The sequence below is a fragment of the Bombina bombina genome, chromosome 7, assembly GCF_027579735.1.
Source record: "Bombina bombina isolate aBomBom1 chromosome 7, aBomBom1.pri, whole genome shotgun sequence".
NCBI lineage: Eukaryota > Metazoa > Chordata > Amphibia > Anura > Bombinatoridae > Bombina > Bombina bombina.
Genome location: NC_069505.1, coordinates 303,223,379 through 303,247,378, shown reverse-complemented (window position 1 = coordinate 303,247,378; position 24,000 = coordinate 303,223,379). Strand labels below are relative to the sequence as shown.

At 34.9% G+C, this 24,000-nt stretch overlaps 1 protein-coding gene across 13 annotated transcripts in view; it reads right to left on the bottom strand.

Moving 5' to 3' along the window:
- FOXP1 (forkhead box P1) overlaps window positions 1-24,000 on the bottom strand; it is a 946,651-nt gene that overhangs the window by 46,203 nt on the left and 876,448 nt on the right. For all 13 annotated transcript variants that reach the window (XM_053720890.1, XM_053720894.1, XM_053720895.1 and 10 more), the window contains one exon: window positions 15,850-15,933. In XM_053720890.1, the coding sequence (XP_053576865.1) occupies window positions 15,850-15,933 (84 nt within the window). The remainder of the gene's footprint in view (window positions 1-15,849; window positions 15,934-24,000) is intronic.

Sequence of the window (24,000 nt, the reverse complement as noted above, 5' to 3'; positions counted from 1 at the left end):
ATCTGCTGTTTGGGATATGTTCAAATAAGGATACCGTACAAGACATGAGCAGGCATATTGCAGAAGCCTAAATTTAAAGGTCATGTTCCCTTTAACAAACTAAAGGGAAATATAAAGAACTCTGAAAAGATCAAATATCAGATGTTTTCAGATTGTGATATAATGTCTTTATGCAAATAAAAAAACTAGTTACAATCATTTCTTATATATAAACAGTAAATTTCAGCCACAATGCATTGCAAAAGATGCCCATTCAAAAGTAATCTTTTAAAATAAATTATAGTGTTGAGTTAGCAAACTTGCATTGTTTTGCAGCTCAATGATATACCCGTTAAAATAGCATTGTGAGTATGTTGATACTAGAGGTTGAAATGAATATTGCATAAATATGCGTTTACATGTTTTCATCTACTTAAAGGGACACTGAACCCAATTTTTTTCTTTCATGATTCAGATAGAGCATGCAATTTTAAGCAACTTTCTAATTTACTCCTATTATCAATTTTTGTTCGTTCTTTTGGTATCTTTAGCTGAATAATCAGGAATATAAGCTTACAAGCTAGCTCATATTTGGTTCAGAGCCTCGGTAGCACTTGATAAATGGTGGTTAAATGTAGCTATCAATCAATTTTCAGAGTTTAAGGGGCATGAAACACAAATTTTTACTGTTAGGATGCAATTTTCAATAACTTACTATTTTATTTCTATTATCTAATTTGTTTCCTTTTCTTGGTCCTTTGTTGAAAAGCATAGATAGGTAGGCTCAGAAGCAGCAATGCACTACTGGGAGCTAGCTGCTGATTGGTAATTGCACATATATGCCCCCTGTCATTGGCTCACCCAATGTGTTTTCCGCTAACTCTCAGCAGTGCATTGCTGCTGCTTCAACAAAGGATACCAAAAGATTGAAGCAAATTTGATAACAAAAGTACATTGAAAAGTTGCTTATAATTGCTTGCTGTATCTGAATCCTGAAACAAAAATTTTGATTTGTATGTCCCTTTAAGAAACAAGAGAATGAGGCAAATAAATATGAAAATTATATTCCACTTGTTTTTCTTCTTCTTTGTATTAAATTCTCAATGTGTTATATGCCCCTTTAATTGTATTTATACTTTGCAAAAAATTGTTGTCTTCATTGTATTTTCCTTAAACCTCTTCTTTAAAAAAAAAAAAAAACTAAAAAAAAACCTCCCTTTAAAAATGATGAATGAGTCACCAGTAATTTTCATAAACAGGGAGTGATGTAAAGTCCTAATCTAAATGGATTTCCATTAAGCGTTCCCGTTAGTACACATAATTGTATCTTTTTGTTTTTCCTAAATGTATTACATGAAAATACTAAGCAGATCCCAGGAGGATGCTCATATCTGTACTTAAATAAAAGATGGTTTTAACTCTTTAACTCACTACACCGCCACCAAATTGCCAGCATGGCGTACTACTGTATGCTTCAGGGCACGTGTTTTTTTTTTTATGGCTATTAGCAGCGCCAGTCTGCTCGGAGGAGAAATTGATGATTGAATTGCACTGAAATTCTGGGCCCTAATCATACAGGATTGGAGCCTGAGATAAAATATGTTTAAAAACAGCTGATAAAAAGAAACTGAAATATCTTAAAGGAACAGTCCAACAACTTAGAAAAAAATGCTATAAAAAATGAACCATGCACTGAATAATAGAGCAATAATGGGATATTTATATATTAATACCAAATATTTGGTTCATTCTGTTTAAGCGTCTTAGTCCTCTGACACCACAGTACTATTCTTCAAATGAACAGACCCATTTGGATATTTACTAATTAAAATATATTTTAATCAAGATTCGTAGCTTGTTTCTGAGATTTGCATTTAATATCTATCTATATCTATTAATATATCTATCTTTATTATAGAGAGACAAATAGATTTAGATAAATAGACCGACAGAAAGACAGATATTTTTCCATATATGATTTTAGAGTGGCTTTCAACTGATCATTCAATGTATGTGGTGGAAATAGTTGGTGGATATTTACTAACAACTTTGGGTCACAACACACAAACTACAATATTTATGTAAGAATGAGGATGATGAAAAATACTGAACCCCACACAACTTTATTGAAGAAAATCTGTACTATATTCACTAAACCTCCCAAGTTTCAATACTATTCCATGAAACTTTTCAGCAAAGTTCCCACATCAATGTATACCACTAGTATATATCAATGTCTTTGGGTTTAAAAAGGACATTAAACACTATATAAACTCTAGATAGAATGATGTTTTTAAGACAGAGCCTGTGAATAATATACAGGTGTTTATATCTACATTACACTAGTGTCAATAAAGCAATGGGTGCCACCATTTTGTAAGCTTCCCTTTATCTAATCTTCTCTGCTAAGGGCCAATCAGTAAAAGTTATTACAGTTATTCAACGGCATACGCACATATGCCGTGAGTGCACCCCTGCACTAGTATTCAAACACTATGCATGCTCAGAGAGGTGGCTGTGGTGTGTTTTGCTTCTGAAGACATAATATGTGTCATACAAGCCACAACTGACCCACTGAGAAGGTGTGGTGTTTAAAGGGACATTCAACACCAGAATTTGTGTTGTTTAAAAAGAAAGATAATCCCTTTATTACCCATTCCCCAGTTTTGCATAACCAACACAGTTATAATAATACACGTTTTACCTCTGTAATTATCTTGTATCTAAGCCTCTGCTGACTGCCCCCTTATTTCAGTTCATTTGACAGACATGCAGTTTAGCCAATCAGTGCTCACTCCTAGGTCACTTTACGTGCATGAGCTCAATGTTATCTATATGAAACATGTGAACTAATGCCCTCTAGTGGTCAAAATGTATTCAGATTAGAGGCAGTCTTCAAGGTCTAAGAAATTAGCATATGAACCTCCTAGTTTTAGCTTTCAACTAAGAATACCAAGAGAACAAAGCAAAATTGGTGATAAAAGTAAATTGGGAACTTGTTTAAAATTGCATGCCCTATTTAAAACATGAAAGTTTTTTTTTACTTGACTGTCCCTTTAAATACTGACGCACAGGCCCTCACAGGATATGTGCGTATGCTGCAGAAAAGCAGTAAGAACTTTTATTAGAAGCATTTTTGCTAATGGAAGTATATTGCAAAAATGCTTCTATTTCACACTGAAATGCACCATGCACGTTTAATGTTTTACCTTTCTATCCCTTTAAGTCTGGAGTCTGCGCTTGCACATTTATCAGGTATAAATCACTAGATTAATAATAGAAAGCCTACAATTTTCCAAAATTAAATTACAGTAAAAGTGAACAAAATAAATAAAGTATACTGAAAAATTGCTTTTCTACATTTAATTAAACATTTTATGTTGCAATCTCAATGTGTTTACTATCTATTTAAAGGACCATTCAATGCAGTAGAAATACATAATCAAGTGCATAATAAAAAATACTATACAATAACACCTCTGAATTTCAAATAAGCAGTAGATTTTTTTCTGACTTTTTTTTTTTATTTTCTCCCATTATACGGCCCCCTGTATATACTAGCCAATTACAGACTAGTATATAGGTATACCCTGTAAGTTTGTGCACATGCTCAGTAGGATTTTGTTCCTCAGAAAGTGTGAATATAAAAAGATTGTGCAAAATTGGAAAGTGTCTTAAAACTGCTGCTCTTTTTGATTCATGAAAATTTATTTTGAACTGAGTGTCCCTTTAAAGGACTTAACACATTTTACATTTTCTAGTTCGGTGTCTTGTATTTATTATATTATTCCACACACATCTCAAAATAAAATAATTTCCTGGCTTAGGGTAAAATGTATGGTTGCATTCTCAGCTAAATGCTAAATTTCAAATACATCTTTTTATATGCAAATAATTAGTTATGGAAACATAAATTTGCATAATAATAATAATTTCCTAAGATAAATCAAATCAAAAGTTATAATCAATTGATACAAATATATGAATAAAAGTGCAACAGTTTTAACTATATTTGTATTGTTGAAAATGAATATTAAAATAAATGTATAACGCGCCACAGTGCTTGTAATTTTTAATTGCCTCAACAAATTCATATTTATAGTTTTTTTTTCAATTACTGCCCCCCCCCCCCCCAAATATCCTTAATAGCTTTTTTCTTTGAGTGAAAAGAAACACACAGAATAGGATATTTAACCAAGCATTTGATTTGAAAATTTTATTTTAAAATGTTTTAGGTCAAGTCTGAATGTGTGCACTGTCTGGAACCCCCCCCCCCCCAAAAAAAAAACGTAATTACTGTTCAAGCGTTAGAAAAAAAATGATATTGCTTTATTTATGGATCGCAGTTGTTTGAAGTTTGGGAATGTTCAAAAAGCAATTATCTCCCGAAACAATATACATAATATTTTTGTCATCTGTTAAATATATACTGCATTTTTATGGACAGAGTTTATATCCTATGACATTCATATAGATAATAAGTGTACTAGATTGTTTTAATTTGTATGATACAGCAATTTGCTGTTTTTTTATTTATGTAAATATACACTTCACCAATATATTTTGTAGTAGTAGAATTTGGATATCTATACAATATGTTGTACAATTCATCTTAATGCAAAATGCTTATGATAGAATGCGGAAAAAGTACTTATATTGAAAATGCCAATTTTATCAACACTCCATTGTAAACTTTTATTATATAACGTTAGCTTAGCGCCAGGTTTCTAAAGCAAATTGTTAGATATTTAACAAAGAAAACAGAACGCCACTCCTGGCTCTACTGAGCGGGTCTGTTTTCTTCTAAGCGCATCTGGGCACGCTGTCTAATAACAGCCGGCCCGATCGCGCTATTAAACTCAATGTAGCTCACTCCTGCTACCAGACCAGAGCAGGAGCGAGCTACATTGATTTTAATAGCGAGATCGGCCGTGCTGTGATTAGACAGCGTGCCCGCGATGCGCTTAGCAGAAGAAAACAGACCCGCTCAGTATAGCCAGGAGTGGCGTTCTGTTTTATTTGCTAAATATCTATCTAACAATTTGCTTGAGAAAGCTGGCGCTAAGCTAACGTTATATAATCCTGCAGTGTGTGAAGAATTATATAACATTATTTGCTAGGTTTACTGGCCCTTTAATTTGAATAAGTTGAAAAATTATACCATATTTAAAAATCATTAAAAAAATAATATTTAAAATTTTCTCTCATGTCTAAAACAGAGCACCAACTAAATAAGAGACAGTGCGGATCAGGTCAGACAGACTTCGCTGAATGCGAAGAGCAATACGCTCTCCGTATTCAGCATTGCACCAGCAGCTCTTGTGAGCTGCTGGTGCAACGCCACCCCCTGCAGACTTGCGTCCAATCGGCCGCAAGCAGGGGGGTGTCAATCAACCTGATCGTACTCGATCAGGTTGAATTGCGGCAATTCCTGTCCGCCTCATCAGAGCAGGCGGACGGGGTTATGGAGCAGCGGTCTTTAGATGGCTGATCCATAACTTGCATTTCTGTTGAGTCTGAAGACTCGCCAGAAACACGGGCCGTCAAGCTCCATTCGGAGCTTGATAAATGGGCCTCCTTGTCAAAGCTTAATAACTTTAAATAGAAAACAAGAAGGAAATGAATGCATATTGTAGTATTCATTCATATTTGGTTCAGACTCTGGACAGCACTTTTTTATTGGTGGATAAATTTATCCAAGGCATCGAAGCTAAGAAGCCAGTCCATTTTTGGTTCAGTACCCTGGACAGCACTTGTTTATTGCTGGATGAATTTATTCACCAATCAGTATGAACAACCCAGGTTGTTCACCAAAAATGGGCCGGCATCTAAACTTACATTCTTGCTTTTCAAATAAACATACCAAGAGAAGGAAGAAAATTTGAAAATAGGAGTAAATTAGAAAGTTGCTTAAAATTGCAGGTTCTATCTGAATCACGAAAGAAAAAAAATTGGGTTCAGTGTCCCTTTAAGGACTGATTGATCATTGGTTGACCGACATAACCCCCAACTGTTTCATGTCCCCTAAACCTACAAAAAAGAATCATTTTACAAAAACATTTAACATTTTTTAAATGCCACCAAAAAATAAACACTCATTTATTATCAAAGTATAAGTAACTTTTTTCTTCCAAACAATAGATGTATATAGTCCTTATTACCCAAATAAAGAATTATAAATAATTGAGAGCTTAAGCTAGGAAGCGTTCCTTATTTGTTTGATTTCAACTTTTGATATGTTCCTCTCTTATCAAATGATGTAATCTAATTTTGGATGATGAAAATAGACTGTAAGCTTTTGGCACAAAAACTGACTTTTTTTTAATTTTTGTTTAAGTGTAGATTCTAGCCACTCCGCTTCAGAATAAATTTGTGTTGAGAGGTATGGAAATTTAGTATCAGACTAGGGAATACATAATTATTCCATTTTCCAAATCAAAGCAAACTAAAAAGATGTAATTTTACCCCAAAACACTATTCAACTTTTATAATTATTTTTTTTTTGACTTCCTGTTAATAATTTAAACTTATCAAGATGGTCTATGTAATAAAAAAAATAAATCTATTTTTCAATAACTCAAAAGACCATTCACTGTAAGAAAAACGACCACACAATGCAACTCCTTCAAACAGCGTTTTTATTCTCCTCCGAACTTGTAATATTAAAGGCATAAAAGCTGATAATGTTTTGGCTGTGAGAGCGGCTACCTTTCATATACAAATATGATGATTTCTTTCTTTTTTTCTTTTCTGCACAGGTTGCTGCTGCAACTGTACATTTGCATACCGCAATCCAAACAATACGTGTATTTGACAATGGCAAAGCTCACACACACAGTGTCTATTGAGAGTTTATATTTCCGACTTCTTTTTGTCAGTTATAACCGTTCGAGCTGTCAAAGATTTCACTTGGACTCCAAATAAATGAGTATAAAAGTGCTGCGCAGAAATATTACACTTTTTTTTTTCCCCTAAAGAAAGCCTGCTGTGTATGAATTCCAAACCTATTAATTTTTCAGTCAAAAAACATCCATGCCCACTTTGTCTAATAAAGGCACAGTGTGTGTAGAAACCAGGTGATGCAATGTTAACTTGTGTAGAATGTCAGAGAAGTTAAAAATAAATGTAGCAGGAGGCGCATGGTCACGTTATAAATACAGAGAATAAAAACAAAATACACTTATAAATATAATCAGAATATGTCCAACGTTCTATGACTTACTGTTATGATCTAGTTACCATAGTGATATCAGTTGGTGATTATTTGTTAACTAAATGATCAAGCATACATAGAGACAATAAGGTATTAAAGGCATATGGATGTCAAAATTAAAAAAATATATTTAAAAAGTTTATAAAAAAGTTTGTTTATTTCTATGGACAGATTTATAGCTTTATATTATTAAAGGGACACTGAACCCAAAATTTTTTTCGCGATTCAGATAGAGCATGCGATTTTAAGCAACTATTTACTCCTATTATCAAATTTTCTTCGTTCTCTTGATATCTTTATTTGAAAAAGAAGGCATCTAAGCTTTTTTTTTGGTTCAGACTCTGGACAGCACTTTTTATTGGTAAATGAATTTATCCACCAATCAGCAAGAACAACCCAGGTTGTTCACCAAAAATGGGCCAGCATCTAAACTTACTTTCTTGCATTTCAAGTAAAGATACCAAGAGAATGAAGAAAATTTGATAATAGGAGTAAATTAGAAAGTTGCTTAAAATTTCATGCTCTACCTGAATCACGAAAGAAAAAATTTGGGTTCAGTGTCCCTTTAAGACTTAGTTTCTTTCTATTAAAGGTAGAATCAGGAGTGTGCATGTGTCTTCAGCACTGTAGCAATGTTTGATACACATATTGCCCAATTAACGGGCATGCCCCTGAGCCTACCTCCATATGCTTTCATGCAAAAAAGATAACAGTCGACCAAGCAGGCCAAGAAAGAGAGTTCCAAAGGGATAATGGCAAATAACATTAAAAGACAGTGTACAAATGATCACAGCTACAATAAGTATTCATATCATCCCTCTATTAAAGGGACATTCCAGCTAAAATTGGAAACCACATGGGAGCATTTCGGTATTGAACAGAAGCATTTTTGTCATATACATGTATTAGCAAAAATGCTTCTAATAAAAGCTATAGCTGTTTTAAAAGTGTATTTAAGTATACAACGTGCACCAGCATTTTAAACACAGCACTTGCTCAGAGAGCCTAAGGTGCTTTTACCATCTGGTAATGACTCAATTTGTTAATTGTTGACATGATACAAGCCCCACTGATGATCCGAGCAGCTGCAGTATTTAAAATGTGAGTGCAGTGACAATATCTAGCTATGCTTCACATGCACATGCAGAGAACAATTCTTACACTAAAACAGTGATAACTTTTACTAGAAGCATTTTTGCAAATACATTTATACTGCAAATATGTTTCTATTCAAAGATGTAATTAATCTATGTACATTTATATTTTGACCGGAATGTCCCTTTAATTTAAAGAGGGACATTAAATGCAAAAAATTAAATAAAAATGCAGGTCAATAATAACAGTAAAATCCCTTTGCAATATCTATTCCTCTAATTTTAGTTTGAAAATAGTTTTTTCCACTGAAAGAGACCCTGGTGTGCACCCTGTAGGATTCAGAATTGTGACCCCACAAGGTGGTTAATTAGTGCAGGAGCTCATTTATATTTGAACATTATTAGTCACAGCAATGGAGATAAGATAAAAATACTCAAGAGTCTTTTCAAGGGTTACAGTCCTGGACTGCAAAATAGTGCACAATTTTTTAACATAATGTATATGTTAATCCTCATTGGCTGATTGGAACAGTTCCCACAACTACACTGGTAGAGACAGACAAGCCTCCTCAAGTGGTTGTGTTATTCAGCTCTTACGGCATGAAACCCAACATTTTCTCTTCATGATTCAGACAGAGATTACAATTTTAAACAACTTTCCAATTTACTTCCATGATCTAATTAGCTTAGTTCTCTTGGTATTTTTTGTTCAAAAGTATACCTAGGTAGGCTCAGGAAGTGGGGGCTAGCTGCTGATTGGTGCTGCACATATCTATATGCTTCTTGTCATTGGTTTACCAATGTGTTCAACAACCAGTAGTGCATTGCTGCTCCTTCAACAAAGAATACCAAGAAAACAAAGCAAAATCGACAATAGAAGTAAAGTTTAATGTTGTTTAAAAATCTATGGTCTTTCTGAATCATGAAAGAATATATACTGTGTGTATATATATATATATATATATATATATATGCACACATACACACACAATATATATATATATATATATATATATATATATATATATATATATCAGGTAGCCCTCAGTTTACGCCGGGGTTAGGTTCCAGAAGGAATGGTTGTAAATCGAAACCGTTGTAAATTGAAACCCAGTTTATAATGTAAATCAATGGGAAGTGAAGGAGATAGGTTCCAGACCCCTCTCAAAATTGTCATAAGTAACACCTAATACATTCTTTTTAAAGCTTTGAAATGAAGACTTTAAATGCTAAACAGCATTATAAACCTAATAAAATAATCACACAACACAGAATATATAATTAAACTAAGTTAAATGAACAAAAACATTTGCTAAACAGCATTATAAGCATAATAAAATAATCACACAACAGACTTCACTTGCATTTTTCTGCATTCCAATCTGAACTGATTTATAGCCAGGAAGATCTTGATCCTTTGATATCTGCTCGATAGCTCAGGTCTGGTTAAACTGATCAATTTCAGCTTTCTTGGCTTTGCTGCAACACAAGCGTTATACTCCACCTACTGGCTATTTTAATAAACGCACTACTTCTCAATGCTTTTCAATAGGAGTCACATGACTGGAAAAAAAGGTTGTAATTCTGAAACGGTGTAAATTGAACCGTTGTAAAACGAGGGCCACCTATATATATATAACTGTATGGCACATATGCATTTTTTTTCCACAGAAAATCTCAGCAAACAGGTTTTCCACTGGAGAAAGGAATTCTGGGTAAGGATATGCAAATAACCTTCATAAAGCCTAACTTTTTTGCTTTCAGTATCCATTTAAAAACATAAAAGAAGACGAATACATTTTTAAAAAGTCCCCTTTTAGCATTAATAAAGAAATTTAATGCAACATCCCTTTAAGGGACAGTAAGTACTTTAATACTGTAATATATTAATTATTCATAGTTTATGAACTTTGAAACATACATTCATTATTTATTTTACCACCTTTATGTGTAATGTAAAGGCACAATAAAGTCACAATTACACGTTAGTAATTCAAAGCCGCACTCAATTTTACTTCTATTAGTTTTGCTTAGTTCTCTTGGTATCCTTTGTTAAAGGACCACTCTCCCATTTTCCGGACCATGTACCATGTGACAGACATCAGCCAATCACAGACTAGTATACGTTTACCCTGTGAGCTTGTGCACATGCTCAGTAGGATCTTGTTCCCCAGAAAGTGAGCATATAAAGACTGTGCAAAATGTGATAATGGAAGTAAATTGGAAAGTGTCTTAAACCTGCTGCTCTATCTGAATCATAGAGGATGTAAGGACACAGGGGTCCTCCAAAGGTGCGCTTGTGTGGCGGGATGAGAAGTAGATGAACTAGAGGCGGGCCTCTCTTTCAACAGACTATGTAGACAGCTAAAAATTCCTGTATAAAGAGGAAATAAGAAAGGCGCCACATAGGGAAGTATGTCTTGAACTAATGCAATAGGTATGTACAGGAACAGGATCCCCCCCTAAAGGTGGCTACTCACGAGAAACAGTGGCACATGCAGAGTGACTAGCAGGACAAGACAGGACCAATACAGTCGCCCGTCAGACTTTCACCGGCAACCGGATGTTTCCAGACGGTCAATCACGTTACCAGATCGACCAATCACAGGGGCAGAAGCAGAAGATAGATCTCGGTGGAAATCCCAAGGCTGTAGTATTGCAGGCAAGCCGACAGCTCACGCCGAGCATCAATAGCAAGTGGTTCCAGTAGCAATATACTTCAGCAACAAAAAAAGCAACAGTGGGAAGAGCAATAGTCCTCCGTGAAACAATGTATATAGATACAGTGTATAGGGATACGGGAGCGAGTAGAGTAAAAGCCAATTTATTAAAAATATTAAAACACACAGCAACGCGTTTCTCAGCAGTGCCATTTTATCAGGCTGTATGACTAAAACTGCTACTTGCTCAATATTTAAAAGACAAGTTAACTAATCAAAAGCTTGAAATAAGCCGCACCTTTAGAATGAAAAACAATCAATCACCTTAAAGGTACAAGCTAGTTCATATATCTTAACAGACTCAGAACGGATACTAAATATATATATAAATATGATACAATTTGCAAAATGTGCCAAAAAAATGAATGAAGGGTGATGAGTGAAAGGTACAAAATATGACTAGTGAGACTGGTTAGAAGAAATTATAATAATAGTAATATCCCTAACGTAAGTACTAAAGACAGAGCTGCAAAAATACTCAAAATATAAAATATAAATGATCATGGGGTGGTGAATATTGAAGAAGCAAATGATCAATATAGATGGACAGGGCCACCCATCTGACTTATGTGACGGTCAAACTAGGGAGACCAATGCATTCAGTAATGTGTATGTATCACTGCTCAAATATATTCAACTTGTGAATATATAGATAAATATATTTATTGGGGTAAATATCTCTTCTATATAAGTATAATATATTACCAATGTGGTGTCAATAGATCTCAATAGTTATTCTGGATATTATACAGATGGCGACAAAGTGTATTGGTCATTAGAGATATAATATACTAAAAATGGAATATGTGCAGGTGAGGTTAACTAATGGAGCGTACACCCCAGTGGTTAGTCTCAGTCCACTTAGGACCTAACATTCAGAAGGAGTGAGGGTATCACCCAGTCATTGAGATGAGATCACCTCAAAACTACAACCATAAACTATACACCTAGTGCCACATCGAGGGGACTTTAGCAAGCCACAATCTGATATCACAGCTGGAAATATAAACAAGAACTGACACCCAAATCATATAAAAATCTAAACAATATTGAGAGCATAGATGTCTAATCAGATATAAGACGCAGCCCCACCGACTGATAACAATAGCTAGTAAATAAGCTGAAAATCAAGCATCCTATAGATGTCATTGGTGGAATGCTGCCAAATCAATATTAAGATTAAGCCCAGCAGGGTGTATAGTTTTGAGTACATGGATCCAATAAGTCTCCCTCTATCTTAATCTAAAAAAACGATTATAGAGGTGTGATGGAGGAATGGACTCTATAGGTGTAATGAATAGGCAGTTGGAAATGCCACAATGTTTGAGATTACAATGCCTAGGGACACTATGTTTTTTGTAATTGTTTTTGATATTACGCTGATGTTCAGACCATCTGATACTCAGTCTCCTACACGTACGTCCAACGTACTGTATCCCACACAAGATACATGTGAGGAGATATATCACATATACGGAAGCACAGGATATACGACTCTGAATAGTATAGTTTCGACCAGTGACAGTAGATTTAAAAGTACTGTTATTATTGATGATATGGTCACATAATTTGCATCTCCTAATATTACATCTGAAACTACAGTGGGAGGTCACACATTGTTTATTCGTAGTGCCAGCCATATTTCTTTTATTCCTCACAATTTTACTTGGAGCTAAGATGGTTTTCAAATTGGGAGCTCTCTTATAGACAATCTTTGGTTCGGTACCAATCAGGCTGCCCAAGATAGGATTCTTCATGAGAATACCCCAATATTTAGTAATAATATTTTTGATAGTTCGATGATTACTGTTATATTGGGTGATGAATAAAGGATATTTTCCCCCCATTTTTGTTTTCATGATATCCTGGTTGTTGGTGGGTCTCAAAATATTTATTCTTATCATTTGATCTAGCTCTTAGGTAGCCCTCATTAATGATAGATGGAGGATATTTATTTTCAGCAAAACGTTCCCTAAGGATCTTACTCTGAGTATCAATATCTGCGAGAGTGCTACAATTGCGGCGTACTCGCTTAAATTGTCCGTAGGGAACGTTCCGTTTCCATGGAAGATGGGGATTACTAGTATAATCCAGATAGCTATTGCAATCTACCAATTTGAAGTGAGTGGTTCTAATAATCTTACCATCTGTAAATCGAAGGTTAAGATCCAAAAACGATATGTTTGTGGAGTCTATTATACTGGTAAAGACAATTCCTCTATCGTTATCATTCAGATGATCTACAAAAAGTGTGGCAGATGTTAAATCTCCTCTCCAGACAAAAATCAGATCGTCAATATACATCTTTCTTCGAAAGCCCCCATAAATAAATTTGCATAACTCGGGGCGAACCTGGTACCCATCGCAGTCCCCTTTATTTGTAGAAAAAAAATCATTTTGGAATTACAAAAAACATAGTGTCCCTAGGCATTGTAATCTCAAACATTGCGACATTTCCAACTGGCTATTCATTACACCTATAGAGTCCATTCCTCCATCACACCCCTATAATTGCTTTTTTAGATTAAGACAGAGGGAGACTTATTGGATCCATGTACTCAAAACTATACACCCTGTTGGGCTTAATCTTAATATTGATTTGGCAGCATTCCACCAATGACATCTATAGGATGCTTGATTTTCAGCTTATTTACTAGCTATTGTTATCGGTCGGTGGGGCTGCATCTTATATCTGATTAGACATCTATGCTCTCAATATTGTTTAGATTTTTATATGATTTGGGTGTCAGTTCTAGTTTATATTTCCAGTTGTAATATCAGATTGTGGCTTGCTAAAGTCCCCTCGATGTGGCACTAGGTGTATAGTTTATGGTTGTAGTCTTGAGGTGATCTCATCTCAATAACTGGGTGATACCCTCACTCCTTCTGAATGTTAGGTCCTAAGTGGACTGAGACTAACCACTGGGGTGTACGCTCCATTAGTTAACCTCACCTGCACATATTCCATTTTTAGTATATTATATCTCTTATGACCAATACACTTTCTCGCCATCTGTATAATATCCAGAATAACTATTGAGATCTATTGACACCACATTGGTAATATATGATCTATATATTCACAAGTTGAATATATTTGAGCAGTGATATATATACACATTACTGAATGCATTGGCCCCCATAGTTTGACCGTCACATAAGTCAGATGGGTGGCCCTGTCCATCTATATTGATCATTTGCTTCTTCAATATTCACCACCCCATGATCATTTATATTTTATATTTTGAGTATTTTTGCAGCTCTATCTTTAGAATCAACCTATACTTACGGTTGGGATATTACTATTATTATAATTTCTTCTAACCAGTCTCACTAGTCATATTTTGTACCTTTCACTCATCATCCTTCATTCATTTTTTGGCACATTTTGCAAATTGTATCATATTTATATATGTATTTACTATCCGTTCTGAGTCTGTGAAGATATATGAACTAGCTTGTACCTTTAAGGTGATTGATTGTTTTTCATTCTAAAGGTGCGGCTTATTACAAGCTTTTGATTGGTTAACTTGTCTTTCAAATATTGAGCGAGTAGCTGTTTTATTGCCTTTTACTCTACTCGCTCCCGTATCCTTATACACTGTATCTATATACATTGTTTCACGGAGGACTATTGCTCTTCCCACTGTTGCTTTTTTTGTTGTTGCTGAAGTATATTGCTACTGGAACCACTTGCTTTTGATGCTCGGTGTGAGCTGTCGGCTTGCCTGCAATACTACAGCCTTGGGATTTCCAACGAGATCTATCTTCTGCCCCTGTGATTGGTCGATCTGGTCACATGATTGACCATCTGGAAACATCCGGTTGCCGGTGAAAGTCTGACAGGCGACTGTATTGGTCCTGTCTTGTCCTGCTAGTCACTCTGCATGTGCAGCTGTCTCTTGTGAGTAGCCACCTTTAGGGGGGGATCCTGTTCCTGTACATACCTATTGCATTAGTTCAAGACATACTTCCCTATGTGGCGCCTTTCTTATTTCCTCTTTATACAGGAATTTTTAGCTGTCTATCTGAATTATAAAAGTTTATTTTGACTTGAGTGTCCCTTTAAAGAATAATCATTTGTAAGAACAGAAGCTTGCACATGTCCTTCGTTATCTTTCAACAGTGTTTGCAAGAATGCTTAGAACAATGTTACACATAGCTGCAAGCTCTCCTGCCATAGAGTGTCATAGCATTATAGGGCAGCAGTGTTTGCAACAATATTTAATGCAATGTTAAAGTGAAAAGAGAATGTCATGCTCTATAAAATCCATTAAAGTTGAATTTTGACTTTACTGTCCCTTTAAGTCTTACCCTGACACATATCTCCCTAATTTGTAGATTGTTATCCATCTTTTCTGCTAAAGCCAAACAATAAATATTTTGTTAACACAATGACAGGGGCAAGTCCTCTTGTCTGCAAACTCAAATCTAGATTGGCTCCGCTAAATAAATTAAAAGTGGTGGTTGGAGCTTAACCATTAAAAAACAAGGGATTTTAGTAACATTTAGACTGCTGGAATTAATCAGTTTAAAGATTGCAGGGAAAAAAGCTGTATACAGTCCCTTTAAATATTCGGACATTCTATAAATGATAATAGCTGCCTTGGCAATAAAACTATTTCGATTTTCTTTTTCCATCTTTAAATATTACAAAGTAGATGAGTTTTTTCAAGCACAATAAAAAGATTCCCAGAAGCCAGTAGGTTTGGGCAGAGCCATTATTGGATCTTAAATCCGCATTTAAAGACATTTTAAGTATTCAGAAGTTCTGTAACTGAAAAACAATCCGTTAGATAAAAGCCCTGAAGAGAGGCATGGCTGCCCAAACATAGACACTTACAGGTTGGGGACTTGATTTTGGTTCCGTTGATTTCACATGCAAATGCGTCATCATGGCTTGGAGCCGTTCTTTGTCTTTTGAAAGCTATGGGAAATTGAAAGAATGGTTACTTTACGAGAAAAACATACCGATGAAAAAAGCTATCAAGTGAAACCATTGGGACATAACAGTTTTATCATCTATGTGAACTCATGCTTTCCTTTACTCACCAGATGATATCAATGTGAATAACCTGTAACATGTATTGTTTCCTCTCAAGCTAAAAATATTTTGTACTTTGTATCATTCTTCATTTTATACATCTTATATGAAAGAAGTGCAATAAAATCACAATGTGTGTCTTTCTCTCTCTCTCTCTCTCTCTCTCTCTCTCTCTCTCTCTCTCTCTCTCTATATATATATATATATATTTATATACATACATACATATACATATGTGTATATTTATAAATAAATATATCCTCATATGTCACATATTAAATAAATGTTTGCTTTGATAAATACAGTGAGGGTAGGATTATTACACAGTTATTGGAGTGTATGTATATATATATATATATATATGTACACACACACATAAACATATATACACATACACACATGTATACATATATAGACCAACACACACACACATATATATATATATATATATATATATATATATATATATATATATATATATATATATATATATATATATATATATATATAAAATACATACATGCATATACACACACACATACATACAAATATATAGATAGACAGATAGATGTGAAAAGAAAAATATTAAAAGACATATCATGCCTTTACAAAAGACTACACTAAAATGTCTTTTACACGCCTTCCTCTGTTATAATTAGTTTACATATTTATTTCTTTACTTTCTGATTTAATGCCTCCTTTAAGGTAATAATAGGCTGGATACAACTGTTAACCATTTGTCAGACTAAAGAAAAGTACATTTTAGGAATTTTATTGTTTAAACAATATGCCTTTACATGGAATATAAACATGACGCTTAACTGTCAATATTAGATACAAACTTCTGTACAATGCTCATGAATATAATAAAAATACACAGTCAGTTCACATGTTGGCATACAAAGGGGCTGCTACTCTATAACTTGTCTGCCTGCTCTGAGGCGGCGGACAGAAATCAACCCGATCGAATACGATCCGGTTGATTGACACCCCCTGCTAGCGAATCTGCAGGGGGCGGCATTGCACCAGCAGTTCACAAGAACGGCTGGTGCAATGATAAATGCCGACAGCGTATGCATTTGCAGGGTTTTGCAATTCCAGAGCAGTACAAAGATTTACAAGGACAGAATCCTTAAAAACACTCTTGAATATGTTTAGTTGGTCTCCTTTGCAGAAGTCAGAGGTAAATGAACTTGTTTACTGCGCTAAGCACTAGATAGCATGTAGCGTGGTCAGGCAAACTGTACCATACTTAACTGACTATGCACTTTAGCGTCTCTGGGGAACGTTAAAAATATGTTGCAGAGGGAATTACAGGAAAAGCAGACAAAATAAAAATAAACATTGAGGGCTTCATTTATGAAGCAGAGGATGCAGCTTCGGAGCCCCATCATTTCAAGTCCACCTGAAACTGATGTTAAAGGGACATTATACTCATATGCTAAATCACTTGAAACTGATGCAGTATAGCTGTAAAAAGCTGACCGGAAAATATCACCTGAGCATCTCTATGTAAAAAAGGAAGATATTTTACCTCACAAACTCCTCAGCTCAGCAGAGTAAGTTCTGTGTAAAAAGTTATAGTTCAGCTGCTGCCCAGCTGCAGGTAAAAAATTTTTTTTTTAAAAATGAAGAAATGAACAGCAGGTCATGAACTCATTTACTGAGATCTCATGAGATTTGACTAAACTGAATAAAGAAATAACATGAGAGTGCACAAGGCTCAATCCCTTAGCTGTCCTGGGACAGACATACTGATTTGCTGCTTAGAAGTCCTTTACAATGGGATGTTGCTACTGAGGAACTTTTGAGGTAAAATATCTTTCTTTTTTACATAGAGATGTTCAGGTGATATTTTCTAGTCAGCTTTTTACAGCTATGCTGCACCACTTTCAAGTGTTTCAACATTTGGGTATCATGACCCTTTAAGAAGCCGCAGTCATAAGTCTGTTTTCAAATGCACTTGGTTCTCTTGGTATTTTGGAGAAAAGCATACCTAGGTAGGCTAAGGGCTGGCAACACACTACTGGGTGATAAATGGGTATACAAGGCATGTGCCTCTTGTCATTTGCTCACTGTATGTCTGTTGTCATTGGCTCACCAAAAAGGTTCCAGTAGTGCATTGCATTTAAAGGGACAGTCTACAATAAACATGGTATTGTTTTAAAAGATATATAATCCCTTTATTACCCATTCCCCAGTTTACTTTTTACCTCTCTGATTACCTTGTATCTAGGAACCTTCTCCCAGCCCCCTGATCACATGACTTATTTATTATCTATTGAGTTGTATTTAGTACTGTGTTGTGCTAACTCTTAAATAAATCCTCGGGCATGAACACATTGTTATCTATATGGCCCACATGAATTAGCAGTCCCAGGTTGTGAAAGCTAATTAAGCATGTGATAAGAGGTTGTCTATAGTGGCTTAGAAACAGGCAGAAATTTAGATATAGTGCAAAGCTGGGGAATGGGTAGTAAAGGCGTTATCTATCTTTTTAAACACTAAAAAAATGAGTGTAGACTGTTCCTTAAATGCATTAGATCATAACCTTTCATCAACACCACTTAACAGGTTATGACAAAGTTACACACAAAAAAAATCTATTCAATTTGTTACCTGAAATTACTGTAAATGTGTTCTGAAATCTACTGAAACAAATTTCTAAAATACAGAAAATAATTCTTGCTGGGGGGGGGGGGGGGGGGGGATAAAACAGTATGTATTATTTCACTGTAAGCTTTAATCTAAACCATATTAGTATTTTGTCTTATACAAGATATGGGAATGTAATCACACTGGCAACTATTTTATTAGTATGTTTCTTTCCACGACAGTGCTTGAAAGCTGCTAGTACAAAATGACTTCAGTAATTCTCTACCTAATGCTAGAAGCATGCTGGTCTTGGTAATTCTTACTCAATTACAAGGTCTCAGTATCTGTTACTATCAGTGAATTTGTGATGTTCAGAAACATTAGGTTGTATACAAGGGTCAATGAATAAAAGCAGATGTTTTAGTTATTAAAATGTAACAATTTATGGTAAATAGTGCTGTGCTTAGAAAAAAAAAGACAGTAAAACCAATAAAAGCTTCTTTTTCATTCACTGTAAGTGTCTCATTTGCCATTATTTGACACATTTCTGACCAAAAGTGTTTGTCAGTGTGATATAGAATTTGTTAGGTGATAATCTAGCCAAGATAAATGTTATGAAGAAGTAGTGATCTCAGTTCCATGGAAAGAGAAGACATGCGTCTGTGACATTGTTTATTTGCCTGAAGAGATAAGAACTCATACTATGTTGCAAATCTGAAAATGCACACAAAATATGACACCTTACTTTTATATGAATTTTCAATTCAGTGTTACATTATCTACAGCTAGTACTACTTAAAGTGAATGTCAAGTTTAATGAATCAGTGCCCGGTTTTTAAAAACCCTATTAAAAACAGGGGCACTTTCATTCATCAAACTTTACATTGGAGGATGCCGTGATTGGAGGATGACGTATTCGTCATTGCTGACATATGAAGTGACGAGCGGCAGGAGGGGAAATCGCTGGAGCGGCTTTCAAGATTAAAAGGTAAGAATTTTAACAAAACAAGTGAAATGTAAAGTGTGATGAATGAAAGTGCCCCTGTTTTTAATAAGGTTTTTAAAAAACGGTCACTGATTCATCAAACGTGACGTTCACTTTAAACAATATAATTTAAATATTAAGAATTAAAAGGGACACAATGGAGAATTTTTCCCCCCTCTATTTTGCAAGATTATTTTATTGTTAAACAAATCCCTTTTTATATCCATTTATGAAGCTGAAAATGCAGCTTTGTGGCCCCTGCATTGTGGGTTTGTTAAAACAAGTGTGCACTGCCAGGAAGTGGTAGACAGACATGGAGGACTGAGATGTAGACTTGAAACTTATTGTCCCAGGATGATTGACAAGCTCTGCTCTCCTCTACTTGGTTAATCAGGGGTAGGGGGTGGAGCTGCAAAAAAGATTGGCTGCATAAGGGCCACTATTATGAAAAGTGGACCAATAAGGAGTAGGAATAAATATATATATATGTGCCATCAACTGACCATATCTTCATCTGAAGCAGCAGAAGAGTTTCCATGAGTACAACTTTGACTACATTTTGTAACCCTTTTGAGCATGTTAAAACAGATAGGAAATTTTGTTAATAAAATGAAATGTTCTAAAGAAATAGAGCACACTACACTGTCTCTTAATGAAAATAAATTAGCCCCCTTAAAGCTATATGGTCAATTTAGCAACAGTGTGGATTATATTGAGTGCCACATAATGAAAACTAGTACCAAATAAATACATCTGGAGAGCCTGAACATTAAAAAAAAAAAATACAATAGATTCTGTGCCTTGATTTAGAGGGACATTATACACTAGATTTTTCTTTGCATAATTGTTTTATAGATAATACATTTATAGAGCCTATCTGGGGGTGTTTTTGTAAAAATGTATAGTTTTTTGTTATTTTTTAATAACATTGTGCTGATTTTCAGACTCCTATCCAAGCCCCAAAGTTTTAGATGTATACTGATATATACAGACTTCCGATTGCTTCTGTTTATATAACAGGCTTTTTTTATATGCAGGGGGGGGGGGGGGGTTCTGCTCTCAGACCCTTTCAGTGGGTGTTTCAGGCTAATCTCATTGAGAGCTTCTAAGTAAGTTTTAAAAGGTTTTACGCTGGATTTTTAATCAGTATCTGTGCATATTATTCTTTATAGTAGTGTCTATTACACACAGTTATATAAAAATGGGTGTATACAAACAAATATTAGCAAAAACAGACTCCCCGTTTGAGCTTTCTTTTTTTTTTTCTGCATTAAATTCCAAGACATGAAGTAAACCGGCTCCATTAGTAACATCCTGACATCCAGAGAGATCATTCAGATGAAGTCGCGAGGGCTTGTTGGAGCATTGGTTTAAAGAAGCAATCATCAGTGTTACATCAACTGAGGCTACAAAGGTCTACAATTCAATACTATTAATGCTATTTGTGAACGTCACTAGCAAATGGGATTGTTCGCAGGACAGATTATTCGCTATCAAATTGTCTGGCATGAAGCATTCACAAGTAGCTTCTTCTATTGTAGAATTTAGAAGCACAAACATTTGATGTGACGGACCTATGACCTCCAGTGAAATCCTCCTCTGAACATGGTACCAGCATGCAGCAGGTGAAAGGGACGATTAACCCTTTGTTGCCTGTTAATAATTATTGAGCGCAGCAAAATTCAAATTCAGTTATAGTGTTTATACATTTCCTCATTGTGTAACCGGCTGGCAGATGTCAGACACTGCAAAACACTGTTTTTAAAAAGGATTATTCTATTGTGTACCGGGGACAGCGCTTTACAGAAGCTCAATTTAAAAACCTACACAAACCTATCAAGGACAGACTAATACACTTGGCGTGCCAAATGATAATTGAAATATATAGTGAGAGTCAACAAAAACAGTACATTTCCATTGGCTTGGGAATGGCTTTCGCAAACAATGACACATTCTAAAGGAAATATGACAAACAGTGCTTAAGTGCTCTAGAGACAGAACGCAGCTTTGTTATGCAGTAGAATAAGTGAATAAAAAAGAAGCAAAACAGTTAACAATTCTTGATTAAAAAAGTGGTAAGAGCAATAAAGTATAAAATCTGCTCTAGATAATAGATCATTCTGATAATAAGTAGCAGGTGCTGAAACAACAACATCTGTGACCCTTGTTAATGTTTCTTGCCCAAACTCCTCGCCACTTAAAGTAAATGGGACGGACAAGTTAGTGGTTTTCAGTTTAAATTAAAACAAGCTTTTGCATCATATTTGAAAACACAGACTCCCCGGCCAAGCACTCCTTTCTGGCAACTATGTGCAACATTGACGTTAAACATTGTTGCAAACACTGCTGTCCGATGGCTAAGGGCATATAAACACTCCCAAGCTCACCTAGGGTTACTGTCTAGCAAAGGATACTAAGAGAACTACGCAACATTTAGGATAGAAGTAAATTGGAAAGTTGTTCGGAAGTTTACGCTCTATCCCACCCATTGCGTAATTTAAACTTTACTGTCTCTTTAAAGGGACATTGGTAATAGATTTTTCTTTGTTTTTTATGTTTTGTAGATGACCCATTTATTTAGCTTATCTGGGAGCGTTTTTGTAATAATTTATAGTTTTGCTTATTTTTTAATAACACTGTGCTGTTTTTCAGACTTCTAACCAAGCCCCACAGTGTAAGATGTAGACCTAAGTCTACAGATTCCTGCTTGCTTCTGTTTGTCTAAAGGGTCTTTTTATATGAAGGGGAGGGCGAGAGTCTTCTCTTCCTGCTTTCTCAGCCCCTTTCAGTGGGTGTCCCAGCTTAACCTCATCAACAGTTCTAAACTGGGAGCTTCTAAGTAATTTTTAAAAGGTTTTATACTGTATCTGTGCATATTCTTCTTAATGGTAGTAGCTATTACATGCACTTATATGACAATTAGTGTATACTGTCCTTTTTAATTGCAAATAATAGATAAGCTAAGAAATACCAAATATATTTTGGAAAAATTATACATGGTAACTGGAAGTTTTTTGGATAGGATATAAAAGAAGAGTTCAATATAACATGGAGGGAGAGATCTACGCAGAATTATAGAGGACATATCTGTTATTTAATTGTGATAGGGACATGAAAACCAAACATTTTCTTTCATGATTTAGATAGAGCATGTGATTTTAAACAACTTTCTAATTTTTCTTCTTTCTTAGTATCTGTTCTCGAAAAGCATGGATGTAAGTTTAGGAGCGTGCAATATATAGCAGCAGTTTTACAAGAAAGTTATCCATTTGCAACAGCAGTACTATTTCCTGCCGTGCAGTGCATCATACACCTGCCTATGAATCTCTTTAACAAAGAATACCATAGGAATGAAGCAAATTTGATAATAGAAGTAAATAGGAAGCTCTTTAAAAAATGTAATCCCATTGGCTTGCGCTAAAGGCTATAAGAATCAACATGTGAAATGTAATACTCTAATATTTCAATTGATACTAAAATTTTACATCTGACATAAGTTTAGAGGGACACTGAACCCAAATTTTTTTCTTTCGTGATTCAGATAAATATGCGATTTTAAGCAACTTTCTAATTTACTCTTATTATCCATTTTTCTTTGTTCACTTGCTATCTTTATTTGAAAAAGAAGGCATCTAAGCTTCTTTTTTTGGTTTAGGACCGTGGACAGCACTTTTTTTATTGGTGGATGAATTTATCCACCAATCAGCAAGAACACTCCAGGATGTTCACCAAAAATGGGCCGGCATCTAAACTTACATTCTTGCATTTCTAATAAAGATACCAAGAGAATGAAGAAAATTAGATAATAGGAGTAAATTAGAATGTTGCCTCAAATTTCATGCTCTATCGGAATCACAAAAGAAAAAAAAATTGGATTCAGTGTCCATTTAAAGCAAACAAGCGAACCCAACATTTTGAAAAATAAATAAATCTTGTTATCTCGTACTAAAAATTGTAAACTGGGTACTAACGTAAGAAAAACACTTTCTTATTCTTTTTTTTTTTTGGTAGTTTATAGATTATTTACACTACACCTTTTTTTGTCTTCGATTAGTATGGCCACAAAGCCAACTTCCAACTCTGTTCCAGGAAAAACAGAATATTTATGTTTCACAAGTTGAAACTGGGAAATAAATTAGACCACGCCAGGTTAATGAAGAGTGCGCTAGCAGAAAAGTTAACAATAAAAGGCCGACTCATGTAGGAGCAAAATGACACAAGACAAATTGTTAGGAGAATTAAAATGTTATGTAATTAAAAAGATGTATGCTTTTTTTTACACAAAATGGCAACGAGAAAAAGTTTCAGTCTGTTTTTTGCAGATATTTCTCTGTGACTATTTGAAGCTGTAAATGACTTTAAACTGCGTA